The following is a 13,567-nucleotide window of genomic DNA, read 5'->3' as shown; positions in this document are numbered from 1 at the left end:
TTTTAAATTGAACATGTTTTATTCATTTTTCTTAGAGAAACTAAGACCACCATTAGTGGAGTTATCCACCATAGTTACTCTCATATTAATTAAGTATATAATTAATACTAAATTAAGTAAAGTAATTCTAAGAGAAACTTAAGCAAAATCACTTAGAGAACCCAAAATAAGGTTGCTCAAACATTTAAATAATAATTTTTTAATTTATGTTTATTAATTATCAAACTTTAATTATATAAAATGACAAAACAATTATTAAAAAATTTTATATTACATAAAATAGAAAACAATTAAATTTTACAAACTTTAGAATATTAAACATATTTTACAAAATTCGGAATAGTAAACATAATTTATAAAATTCGAAATACTAAACATATTAAACAAAATTCGGAATAAGATTTATTGTGCGGTTGCCCCAAATTTTTGCCAGATATGTTCAATCAAGTCTTTCTCCAAACGATCATGCATTTGTGTATCATGAAGGTCATTCCGAATGCCCATCATATTATTTATAGTTGTTGGCATATCTGTAGAATACGATAAATCGACTCGGGAAATTTCGTTTCCTTCTCCGTAATAGAATTCTGTTGGATAGTAGAAATTGTATTCATGTCGTTCGTCTTCCACTATCATGTTATGAAGGATGATACATGCTCTCATTATTTTCCCTATTTTTCCTTTATCCCAAAAAAGTGTGGGATTCTTCACGATTGCAAATCGAGCTTGCAAGACTCCAAATGCACGCTCTACATCTTTACGACATGCTTCTTAATTTTGAGCAAAGAGTTTTGCTTTTCGACCACGTGGAAGTGTAATGGATTGGATGAAAGTTGTCCATTTGGGATAAGATACCGTCAGTTAGGTAGTACGCCATTTTGTATTGCCTTCCATTGACAACGTATGTAACTCTCGAAGCTCGGCCCTCTAGGATATCATCAAACACCAGTGAGCGGTCCAAAACATTGATATCATTTAACGTACCTGGTGGTCCGAAAAATGCGTGCCAAATCCATAAATCTTGTGAAGCCACAGCCTCTAGTACGATTGTCGGTTTTCCAGATCCACGTGAATATTGTTATTTCCATGCAGTGGAACAATTCTTCCACTCCCAATGCATACAATCTATGCTCCCTACCATTCCGGGGAAAACCCTGTTGTTCTCCAATATTCATCAATCGTTGGAGGTCTTCAGCTGTAGGTCTTCTGAGATACTCGTCTCCAAACAGATTTATAACTCCCTCAACAAAATGTAGAAGGCATTTGTGGGCGGTTGTTTCAGCGAGTCGTAAATATTCATCCACCGCATCTGCTGAACATCCGTACGCCATGATACGAATAGCCGACATACATTTTTGAAGTGCAGAAAGGCCGAGCCTTCCAGTAGCATCTCGCCTTTTTCTGAAGTATGGGACTCCATTCTCAATAGCATTAACAATACGAATAAACAATGGTTTGTTCATTCTAAAACGACGACGGAACATAGCTTGAGTGTAAGTCGGATTATCACTAAAATAATCATTCCATAGCCGAGCGTGACCTTCTTCGTGGTCTCTATTAATGTGGACTCTTCGGATAATTGGAGCTGATGGTACATCTGGGTGAGTGTAGTTGTATTGGATATCCTGCACTATACTATCAACTTCATCCTCTACAATATCATCAACTTCTTGATCGGAACTCCAATTAGACATCTTTTGACAATTTGGGTTTAGTAGAAGGCTTATGGGAAGTTTAATTTATTTTGTAATGGAGAAGGATTTTTCTTTAGTATAGGAGGAGAAGTGAAGATAGGAGGAAAGAGAGTTTGTTTGCGGGTGTAATGGAGTAAATGTTGTTGCGAATGAAGAAGAAAAAGTTGTCCAATATATAGACTTAACACTAGAGACACAAGCAAACAAACTACTTTAGTGGGTGTACATACAACCCTTACAAAAGGCAAAGTCGTGACTACCCTTGCAAAACAAATAAAACTGTGACTATCCTTGCCAAACAAATACAACTAAATCATACAAACATCAAAAGCCATACAATCCTTACAAACATCATAAGCCATTTAGACATAACCCTTCACATCAACAAAACATCCCAAATCTGTGACATGTTCCACAACAAGACAGCTTCTTCTCTTCACGTGACTGTCCACAGCTACATTTGATGACCCGAAACCTGAAACAAAAGAATACAAGTAGAGTTAAGCACAACAAAACGTACTAACATGAGAGACATAGAATGGTGACAACATGAGAAAGACACACAAGAGTTAAACATAACAAATGAAAAGAATTGAAACCTAAATGTTTGTCAACATTTGATCTACTAGTTTGTCTCTAAGTAGCACTTCAGCTGGTGTTAGTTCACTCTTGTTAAGCAGGCTGTCTAGCAATCTTATCTTGTCGTGCCTCTCTTTAGCCGCTTGTTCTTGATCCTTCATTGCAATGATCTTATCTAACTTACGGACAGAACCATCCTCAACATCAATACTAACAGTCGGTTTCTTCCCTTTGTTCTTAGTAGCTTTAACCCCCGGAGGCCTCTTCTCAGATCCATCATTGCACGTAGTAGTAGTCTCAGATGCAAGCTTAGTCCGCTTGTGGTTACATTCTTCTGTGATCCATTTCTGATCGTGCTTCAGCTCCCTCCACCAATGTCCAAGCATAAATGGCTTCTTCATGTCGTTATTGTAAAGCTCATACGCCATTCTCATCACGTCATCTTCTGATTCTCCACTTTTCCTTCTTGCACTTGCTTGTGCGTAACATCCCACAAACTTGTTGACTTGGTGGTTTATCTTGTTCCACCTAGCCTTACATTGTGAAGGCCCTCTTGCGTTTGAACCGGCTGATCCATCATTTGCTTTGTAATAGTCTGCAACTCTCTTCCAGAAACTTGTTAACCGCTGCTCATTACTTACAACTGGATCCTTGCTTGTGTTCAACCAAGCACTTATGAGGTTGAAATCTTCCTTTGCACTCCACCGCTTCCTACTTCCTCTGCCGCCGTTTTCTTCAGTCTCTTCAACTGTAACCTCTATACAGTCTTCAGTTTCGGATGTTGGGCTAAAGTTAAGAGGCTGAGGAGAGAATGTTGAGCTAAAATGAGAGGGCTGAGAAGAGAATGTTGAGGTAAAGTGGGGTGGCTGAGAAGAGAATGGGTTGCTAAATTGAATAGGCTGAGAGGATTTAGCAGAATGTGGAGGGTTAGGATTATCTGAAACGTTGGGATCTATTTGAGAATTCAAAAGATCAACATAATTTTCTGATGACAAACGAGAGGGTTTATATTGAACTCAAGGTTAGGTTAGCTTTTTAACTGAAGGTTAGATAAAAAAAGTAAAGTTTAATTGAGGTAAAAGGCTAATGAGTGTTTAGTTGACAAGAGATATACTATTCAGTATATCTCTATGAGTAGACAACTGAATAACTTTTCAGTAAATCTACTTGTGTACAAATTTTCCAAAAGGTGATGTTTAAAGTCAATACTAAATTCAAATTCAATCATGTTTCTCAATAAACCAGTGTAATTATGCTTTTTATTCAAACTAGAAACAAATTTCACCTTCCAAAATAATTGTGCGAAAGAACAACAATCGGGTTCCCAAAATATTTTAAAACACTTGAGCAAAAAAAGAAAACAGGACACGGCAAAACATCCCAAATCATACCTTTTAGCACAATTATTTATAAAAAACATCAAACTAGAACAAGAACTCACAGTTTTATCAAAACAGAACAAGAACAGTTAATATGTAAACCGAACTAGAACAAGAACAACAAAACCAACTCATTCATCCCAATCACATCTCAGAAAAAAACTAACAACAACATATGAGAGTTATAGGACCATACCTTATCAATTTTGACTATCCAACCGGTAAAACACTTCATGAACACCACTCTTCATCATTTAACCTCTATATCCAGTTCATGAGAACCTCGCAGAAAACAAGACAATCTTGTTAAACATCAAACTACACTTACACTCTACCAATAAAAAGACACACGGGTAACAGAAACACAAAACACAAAACAAGAACATACAAAGCTATAACACAAAAGCTATAACACAAAACAAGAACATAATAAGCCACTCATTCATAAAAAGCTATCAGACAATAATCATTAATTAAACTGAAACCCTAAATCATACAAACATATTTCAAAACCAAGATTAACATCAAATTAATCTCACGCTCGATGCCTAATAAGTCAAATCGACAACAAAGATGAACAATTCTAACAAGCAATCGAATTACTATGAAACCCTAACAATTCAAGATCACCGGAGATGAATTACAAAAACACAAAAAACATAGATCAGAAGACGAACTGTATCTCTCCAATTCGTTAGACGGTGGACCTCGCCGGACATCCGTCGTTGTCCCACCATTCCTCCGCCATCGTTGTCCCACCACTATGGAACCTTCGCCGTCGCCAAATCGTGAGAACCGAAGTGACAAACCCTAATAGGCTGGGTTACGCCAATACAGTCTCCAATCACCCTCCGTTTATCCCAAAAACCATCGAGATTAGCCGGATAAATCAACGATTTGATGTTAATCGGTTGATTTTTCCGGTGGAGAAGAATCGTGATTTATCCCCCACGAACGAGAGAGAAGAAAAAGAAGAGAGATGTCGAGAAAGAATGAAAAAATATGAGAAAAAAAAATTAACTTTTATATTTATCAGTTCACCAATCACTAAATGACACGTATCGTTGCTCAAGGAATTACTCCCAAACCTTCCCATAGAACCGATACTCGGCGTATTGGACTCAAATATTGGTTTTATAATATAATTTTAGGCCCCAAAATTAAGAGTAACCCATTAAATTACTGGAGTAATGATGCTGTAACAATTCCTTCTTTTTTTTTTGTTCTCTCTCTCATCACATACTCTGTTTGACCAACTAATTCAATAAAAGCAATTGGATATTTTAACACAAAAATATATTATTCAACGACAAATGATTGTATTCACCAAAACAAAATAACGACAAATGATTGTTTTTTAATTTGGGCAAAACGACAAAATGATTTATATCTCGTATTAATGTTCTACCATTCAAGATTCATTAAAATTGAATTATAATTATATCTATTATCTAATTAATAATATAAAAACCTTAATAATAAAAGTAGTAAAATACATTATAGCATGTGTTAGTGATCGTAGAGAATTTAAAAGTTTCGGGATATATGTTTAGTAATTTTTTTTTTTGGTCAAAATATGTTTAGTAATTATGTGGATTAGCCCGTATAAAGTTAAACTCTCTCAGGCACTTCTAACAAAGTTCTATTTATCAAGTTATTATCCAGATTTCACATATTTTTTGTTAACATAAGTGTTTTGTCTAATAGTATTTACCCTCATTATGGTAAACAACATCGAAAAAGACCTATAAATGAAACTCACCAAAGCAGATCTTACTACTCTTCTTCTATGCTGCTTTTTGGTATGTCTTCCTAAGCATTTTTCCTAAGTTCTATGGAACAAGTTATTATCCAAATTACATTCTGGACATTTATTTTAACAAAAAGTAGATGAGATCTGGATAATAGTTTGTTCCATGCAGATTCGGTAGAAGTGATTGGAAATTTTTGAAAACTTTGTAACAATTCTTATCTAGATTTCATCATATTCAATACTGCTGCAGACTGCAGAGATATGATTTTCTGCGCAGATCCATTTGAAAGTACAATGAGAAAACATAGACTAAACCATGAAAAAAATAATAATCTAATGGAGAACACCGGCTACAAGTATCTTAGCAGCTTCAATAGCAACTGCTCCCCGAAACACCACTAGTGAAAACATAGTGTTTGATAAGGATCACCTCGCTAGTCCAGCTCAAACTGCTGATCCTGTAGTCACTACAAAGGAAACAAGTGAGCCTAGTAAAAGAGGTAGAGGGTGACACAAAAATATATTATTCAATGACAAAATGATGTAGATCTTTGTATTAATGTTCTACCATTCAAGATTTATTAAATATGAATTATAGTTATATCTATTATCCATTATCCGATTAGTAATTTAAAAAACCTTAATCTATAATATTATTTTTGAAGTACATTTTGTGTTATGTCCTTAAAGTTTTGGTTATTTAATTTGTTTTATTTACAACATTAACCCCTAATTATTTTCCTAAAATAACAATTCCTAGTAACTCATTTAATGGAACTATTTAAATCGACATAATTTGATACATTTATTGCCATAAATAGCTTGACAACATCTATACATTTCGATTTTGTCAAAAACAACTCTACACATTAAATTTCTAATCCCATAAAAATCTTCAAACCTATTTTAATAGATCTTTAGAGACTGTATGATCTCTTAAATTTAAATGACACAGCCGAGTTTGAGTAACAAATGATTACAATCATAATAATTATTATAATGTTAATAAAGTTCATAAAAACGAGAACCCAACTTTAGAAACTCAATAATCGGGTATATTTAACTTTAGCATCAAGAAAAATATTTAATATAATATATACCGTGTTAAGAAACTGAATATTAGTATGCGATAATGTTATCAACTCAAATAGGAAAACACTAAAATCTCTCTTTTATTGCTACGGATCGTAAACTCCTTGCTCATCAAGAATTTTCCATATATAAATATCAACTTCACAAACAAAACACAACACACAACCAAAACCACTAATATGACGGTTTTGAAACACGGGTTAAACCACTAATATGACGGTTTGTTATATAACGGGACATGTTATTAATATGACGATTTGATATGAGATGGCATGCAACTGATAGTAACAATGATGGTAAGCTTAGACATCCCAGAGATGGAGAGGCTTGGAAAGCATTTGATCTACAATATCCTGAATTTGCATGTGACCCAACAAATGTTCGACTTGGCTTGGCTTCTGATGGTTTTAATCCATTTGGTACAATGAGTACAAGTTATAGCATTTGGCCAGTGATCTTATTTCCGTATAACTTTCCCCCGTGGATATGTATGAATCAAACATCAATGATCCTGTCTATGATTATTCCTGGAAAGCAAATGCCTGGCAATGATATTGATGTCTATTTGCAGCCACTTGTCAAAGAGTTGAAAGAATTGTGGTTTGATGGGATCAAGACTCTAGACGCTTCCTCAAATCAGATGTTTGACATGCAAGCAGCCATTATGTGGACAGTTAGTGACTTTCCCGGACTTGGAAATTTGTCTGGTTGGAACACATATACAGCATTAGCATTTCCAAGTTGTAACTATGATGCCAACGGTCGACGGTCACGCCATGGGAAAAAGCATTGTTTTATGGGTCATCGTCGTTTTCTTCCTTTAGATCATAGTTATCGGCACAATATGGCTGATTTTGATGGAACAATAGATACCCGATCTCCACCAATTACACCATCAGGTTCTACAGTACTGCATCAACTTGAAAACGTGAATGTTACTTTTGGCAAGAGAGTTAGTCAAGTTGGGAGAAAGAGAGATCGAAGTGACATCCAAAGACGTGATGGTCAACAATGGAAGAAACGGAGTATACTTTTTGACTTGCCTTATTGGAAATATGTTATGATACGACACAATTTGGACGTCATGCACATAGAGAAGAATGTGTTGGACAATTTAGTCAACACAGTTTTGGATGATAAAAGCAAGTCAAAAGATAATCTTAGTGCTAGAAAAGATCTTCGGGAGCTTGGTATACGTCCTGATTTGTGGCCTGATGATAATGAGAAGTATCAGGCAGCGTGTTTTACTCTGAGTAATCATGAAAAAGACATTTTTCTAAATGTTTTGAAAAATGTGAAATTCCCTGATGGTTATGCTTCCAATATTTCAACGTGTGTTGATCTTAATAACAAAAAGTTATCTGGCTTAAAAAGTCACGACTGTCACGTGATAATGAGAGATTTGCTGCCAATTGCTATTCAGAACTTACTGCCACAAGAAGTGACTTCGGCCATTGTTGGGATATGTCACTTTTTCCGTGATATATCTGCAAAAGTCCTCGATAAGGATGGTCTTGATAAATTACAAGAGCGTATTGTGCTGACTCTATGTCAAATGGAAATGTTATTCCCTCCATCATTTTTTACAGTGATGGTACATTTAATAGTACATCTCACTGAGGAGGCTAAGAAAGGTGGACCTGTCCCATTTCGTTGGATGTATCCGATTGAGAGGTGAATTTTCTTTCAGCTGGATATAATTTAGATATATAAATATGTTTGGCCATTCAGTCATCTGACTAGGACTTGATTCACTCATCTGCAAGTTACTTGGACATTTCAAATCATATGTTCGTAATCGTGCTAAACCAGAGGGTTCCATATGTGAGCAATATTTAGCTGATGAGTGTTTGACATTTTGCTCAATGTATCTTGATGATATTGAGACAAAATTTAATCGGAGAAACCGGGTTGATGATCATCCTACAGTTAACAACAGTATTAGACCAAACTCTGAACTTGGAGTTATTTTTCCAAATTCCGGTAGATTTGTTGGAGCAGGCCATGTTCATACTCTTACTTATGTGGAGAGATTGCAAGCCCATCGACACATATTGGTCAATTGTCGACTTCTTGATCACTTACGAGAGTAAGTTTGTATCATTCAATGACAATGTGGATATATCGTCTTTATCTTCTCTGTTGTAGAAGCTAATATAGTTGTGTATATAGGAAATTCAGAACTGAGCTAGCAAGAAAGCAATCTCGTCGGAATAGGAGAAGCCGTGCTCTTGATATTGACAGAGAAATACACATAAATTTTGCAAAATGGGTCAAAGAGAGAGTTGAGAAGAATGACATTGATGATATCACAGAAGATTTACGGTGCTTAGCTCTAGGTCCATCTGATAAGGTTGTGAAGTATACAGCCTACAATGTCAATGGCTTTAAATTTCGCACAATATCAAGAGAAGATAGTCTTAAAACACAAAATAGCGGTGTTTATGTGGCTGCTGAAACAATGAGTTATGCAAGCTCTCGTGATTGTAACCCTAGAGCAGGAGATGTAGCTTACTACGGAAAATTAGTTGAAGTTATAGAGCTGAACTATTATGAGACTTTTAGAGTTGTATTATTCAAATGCAAATGGGCTGATACTCGCAATGAACGAGGATATAAAGCAGATCCCTACGGTCATCAGATGGTTAATTTTTCACGCTTGTTACACACAGGGGATGATCATGATGATGAGCCATATATATTGGCTTCACAAGCAAGACTGGTATATTACGTTGAAGACTCACACGAGAAAGAATGGGAGTTTGTTGTTACTGTTCAGCCTAGAGATTTATATGACATGGGAGATCCAGATAATTCAGCCTCCGCCGCATCTCTGGAGACGGATTGAAGCATCATATAAATATGACTCTTATATATTGTATTGATGTTTTCCTCTCAATCTCATTATGAACCTTTTCTTTCCATCAGTTACTTACATGTTTCTTTATTTTTTTCCAGGATGAGTGATTCAGTGCAGTTCACCGAATCAGAGACACAAGCACCAGAAGATTTGCAGTACTTGGAGCAGGTTTACAGTTCTCCTCCGCGACTTGCTCAGGAATGCAAAAGTTACAAATGGAAAATTCAATTGATAGTTAATTCTTTATATAGTACTTTGTTATTCATAAGTTTTGTGAAAAATGACTCTCTAGTTTTGACGTGCTTAGATTCTTTATATATTACTAAGGAATTTTACTAAATTACTACGTATATCAAATGTGAATATATTTAATGTATGGGCTCTACTTGTTAAAATAGATCATGATAACAACATAGAAGACCAAATGCTGACAACCAAAGATGTTTGGAAGTTACAAGATCGTAAAGTGATTGTTCACTTCGATGAAGATAGCGGTCAACCTGATGAAGATTCTGGAGGCTTACTTGGATCATGGTTAGGTCAGCTGAGTACTGATGTGAACTTGTTACCCATTAACTACAGTGATTGGAGATTGTTTAGTTCTCACAAAAAAGCAAAGGCATGGGAAGTAATCCAGGTAAACACTTTCATTTTGTAAATTTCTTTTCGTTTAATAAGGGTTAAGGATTATTGTGTGTCATACATTTCAAGTATAGCTAACCAAGAACTTCTCGTAATTTTTGTAGAACAAATTTTGGTTTGATGATCCTGAGACAAGAAAGGATTATGTGATTGGTGTACTAGGAAGCAGGTGTAAAGATTTAAAATTGCGTCTTTGGAGAGATTATAAACAAAATGATCAAGCTCAAACATTGGAGAATCGTCCTACTGATATACCTGAAGACCAATGGCATGACTTTGTTACCACGAGGTTCACTGATAAGTGGAGGGTATAGTTTTTATACTGATTATTTATATATTTAAATGCTATTTTAGCTTAAAATAACATCTTGTCAACATTTGATTCAAGAGAGTACGAGATCGAAACATCAAAAGCCGAAGCAACCATACCATGCCTCATTCATGTGGGAGAAAGAGTTTTGCTAGAAAAAGACGTGAAATTGTGAGTAACCAATCATTAATGTCAATTGTTTGGTATATGTTTCTTGAGTTCTCTTCTGCTTTTAATTACTTGTTATGTAAGTGTTAGTTAGTTGTTTTTATCGTCTTGTCACCCTTTATTGTATCGTATGTGTAAACAGGAGGAACTAACATTGTTTGATGATTTTACATGTGCTTTTGAATAAAGAAAAATGTGACTGGAAAAACACCATGCCGAGCAGAATTCTTCATCGAGACTCGCAAGAAATCTGATGGAAATTTCGTAACTGAGGAGGCTAAAAGGCATGCGGTTAGTTTCCTTCTTTTTAATAATATTCTTTGTTAGTGTTTTGGGTAACGTAGATGGTTAGCAAGCTTTATAGTTATCGATATTATAAACAAGTGAGAATGTAATTTCTATGGATTTACTTGTGGTTTGACATTACATGTTCTTGATATATTAATTGCAATTGCTAGGATGAGCTAAGAATTTTGATGACCCAAAATCCATCAACGCAAGTCACAAGCAATATGCCAGCTAGTTTGGATGATGAATATTCTCGAGTGTTTGGTCCAGAGCGTTCTGGCAGAGTACGTTGTGTTGGTCGTGGACCTACTCCCTCAAAGTTTTTCAAACGCTCTACGGCAGCAAGAACTGAGGCTGAGAATGCTGAAGTTGTTCAGATGAGAACAAAGATGGCATCATTAGAGAATAATGTTAAAAATCTGACAGGAATCTTACAACAGCTGTTGAGTACAACTACTAGCGATCAGGTATATGTTATGATATTCTTTTCCTTACAGATTATGTGGCATCAATAATTTGTAGTTGTTTTAACTCTAATATTTGTATTAATATTTTAGGCACCTACATGGGCAACTTATGCGAATATAATAAGCTCTTCATCTTCTCAGGTAAATATAACTTTCTAAGTTTTAAATTTGTGGAGAACTCATGTTTATAAATGAGTAATACATTGGGTTTTTGGTGATATATGTTTCTTTTTAGGAAAGAGGAAATGAATTCAATGAAAACCAGAATGGCAATGGTTTGAACGTCAATGGTATGAATGAAATTGGCATGAACGTCAATGGTCTGAACATCAATGGCTCTGAACGTCAATCGTCTGAATGGCAACAGTGGAATACTAATGGCCGAAACGTCAATGGTCGGAACAACAATGAACAACAAACGTCAAACGTCAAACGTCAATGGTTGACCTATCTTTGTTATAAACATATCTTCATCTTTTTCTACTTTTATTAGTTTAAACTTCTCTTAGGATTTCTGTTTTATAAATTTAGATGATGTGTTGTAGTGGATTATTTGTCTTGGAATTTGCACTAATATAATAATTTGCAATTAAGATACTAATATGTATATTATGCATATTTTAATTCTGTATATAATTTAATTAAAAAAAACTTTTAATATCATTTACAAATGATGTAATCATTTATGGTCGATTAAAAAAATGACCCAAAACCAATACATCAGTGTCGTTTACATGTGATACAAAAATTAATATCAGTTCATGATAAATGAAACTATTATTCCAATCACTAATAAAAACTGACAGTAAATTTAATGTCACTTATTTATAATTGATACAATTATTAAATCAATTAGAAAGTTTGATACAAATATTTAACATCAATTGTCATAACCGATACAAATATTTATATCAGTTATACTAATTGATATTAAAATTAACTTCATTTATTCAAGTGACACAAGTTAACATCAATTCCATCAATTGATGGAAATAGTTGCATCAATTGTTTAAATTGACCCAAAGTATTACAGTCATCAATATCAGAGTCACTTAAACAACCGATGTAATTTCGTTTGCATCAATCAAAAACTGATGTAATCAAGCAAAATAAATGACCCAATCAACCTCGTTTCTTGTAGTGATATATGGTAATGATCCAAGGAATTTTAAAATTCCACAATTTTCCTGATTTTAATTGACAAAAAAATAAAAAAATCTTTACAATACAGTAACATATTTCAGATGATTCTAATCCCATAAAAATCTTCAAACCTATTTTAATAGATCTTTAGAGACTGTATGATCTCTTAAATTTAAATGACACAGCCGAGTTTGAGTAACAAATGATTACAATCATAATAATTATTATAATGTTAATAAAGTTCATAAAAACGAGAACCCAACTTTAGAAACTCAATAATCGGGTATATTTAACTTTAGCATCAAGAAAAATATTTAATATAATATATACCGTGTTAAGAAACTGAATATTAGTATGCGATAATGTTATCAACTCAAATAGGAAAACACTAAAATCTCTCTTTTATTGCTACGGATCGTAAACTCCTTGCTCATCAAGAATTTTCCATATATAAATATCAACTTCACAAACAAAACACAACACACAACCAAAACCACTAATATGACGGTTTTGAAACACGGGTTAAACCACTAATATGACGGTTTGTTATATAGCGGGACATGTTATTAACATGACGATTTGAATTAACATTAGTATAAATATAAAATATTATTAATTCGGTTTTGAAACACGGGTTAAATCTTCCTTTAATTATTTGGTCAATACCACTAATATAAGAATAATAGACATATTAAATCAAGGTAATTTAACTAAAATTTTGTAAAACAATTAAATCATTGGTAAAATTGTGACTTAATCCGAAAATAGCTTATAAATTACATATTTATGTATTTATTTCCCTTATTATTGTTCTAATAATTGACAATCCAAACAAAATTATTATTTAATTAAACAAAACAAACTAAATATAAAAAAACAAAAAATTAAAATATTTTTATTTTTAAAAAAATTGTCTTGCGGTGTATCACGAATTAAAATCTTGTAAAAATAGTAAAGTACATAATCGATGGTATATATATGGTAATGATCCAAGGAATTTTAAAATTCCACAATTTTCCTGATTTTAATTGACAAAAAAATAAAAAAATCTTTACAATACAGTAACATATTTCAGATGATTTTTTAGAAAAAAAAAAAAGAAAAAGAAGAAAAAAACGATTAACAAAACTTTTTAATATATAAGAAATTAGTACTCCAAAGTCCACAAAACCTGAAAAATGACAAATATATA

At 33.7% G+C, this 13,567-nt stretch overlaps 3 protein-coding genes across 3 annotated transcripts; 2 read left to right on the top strand and 1 right to left on the bottom strand.

The window, feature by feature from the left end:
* Positions 1 to 971: 971 nt before the first annotated feature.
* On the bottom strand, positions 972 to 1,694 carry LOC104728477 (uncharacterized). Its single transcript, XM_019231992.2, has one exon. It carries the CDS (start codon positions 1,692 to 1,694, stop codon positions 972 to 974), a length of 723 nt encoding a protein of 240 aa, XP_019087537.2.
* A 5,065-nt stretch (positions 1,695 to 6,759) lies between these two features.
* LOC147934665 (uncharacterized) lies at positions 6,760 to 9,345 on the top strand. Its single transcript, XM_087472732.1, has 3 exons — positions 6,760 to 8,171; positions 8,263 to 8,586; positions 8,670 to 9,345. The coding sequence occupies exons 1-3, from the start codon at positions 6,760 to 6,762 to the stop codon at positions 9,343 to 9,345; spliced, it is 2,412 nt and encodes an 803-aa protein (XP_087328858.1).
* Positions 9,346 to 9,456: 111 nt separating this feature from the next.
* On the top strand, positions 9,457 to 11,725 carry LOC147934664 (uncharacterized). The gene is made up of 8 exons (XM_087472731.1): positions 9,457 to 9,565; positions 9,756 to 9,994; positions 10,104 to 10,307; positions 10,388 to 10,480; positions 10,667 to 10,768; positions 10,936 to 11,232; positions 11,323 to 11,373; positions 11,468 to 11,725. The coding sequence occupies exons 1-8, from the start codon at positions 9,457 to 9,459 to the stop codon at positions 11,723 to 11,725; spliced, it is 1,353 nt and encodes a 450-aa protein (XP_087328857.1).
* The last annotated feature ends 1,842 nt before the right edge of the window (positions 11,726 to 13,567 follow it).

This window comes from Camelina sativa, chromosome 11 (genome assembly GCF_030686135.1).
Source record: "Camelina sativa cultivar CO46 ecotype springtype chromosome 11, ASM3068613v1".
Lineage (NCBI taxonomy): Eukaryota > Viridiplantae > Streptophyta > Magnoliopsida > Brassicales > Brassicaceae > Camelina > Camelina sativa.
Note: the sequence above shows the minus strand (reverse complement) of the source record. Positions and strands in the feature narration are given on the sequence as shown.

Excerpts from the sequence above, each read along its gene's own strand:
- LOC104728477 (XM_019231992.2), bottom strand. The coding sequence starts at position 1,694 with ATGTCTAATTGGAGTTCCGATCAAGAAGTTGATGATATTGTAGAGGAT.
- LOC147934665 (XM_087472732.1), top strand. The coding sequence starts at position 6,760 with ATGAGATGGCATGCAACTGATAGTAACAATGATGGTAAGCTTAGACAT. Across the intron at positions 8,172-8,262 it reads TGGATGTATCCGATTGAGAG|GTTACTTGGACATTTCAAAT; the intron begins GTGAATTTTCTT and ends ACTCATCTGCAA. Across the intron at positions 8,587-8,669 it reads CTTCTTGATCACTTACGAGA|GAAATTCAGAACTGAGCTAG; the intron begins GTAAGTTTGTAT and ends TTGTGTATATAG.
- LOC147934664 (XM_087472731.1), top strand. The coding sequence starts at position 9,457 with ATGAGTGATTCAGTGCAGTTCACCGAATCAGAGACACAAGCACCAGAA. Across the intron at positions 9,566-9,755 it reads ACTTGCTCAGGAATGCAAAA|ATCATGATAACAACATAGAA; the intron begins GTTACAAATGGA and ends TTGTTAAAATAG. Across the intron at positions 9,995-10,103 it reads AGGCATGGGAAGTAATCCAG|AACAAATTTTGGTTTGATGA; the intron begins GTAAACACTTTC and ends TAATTTTTGTAG.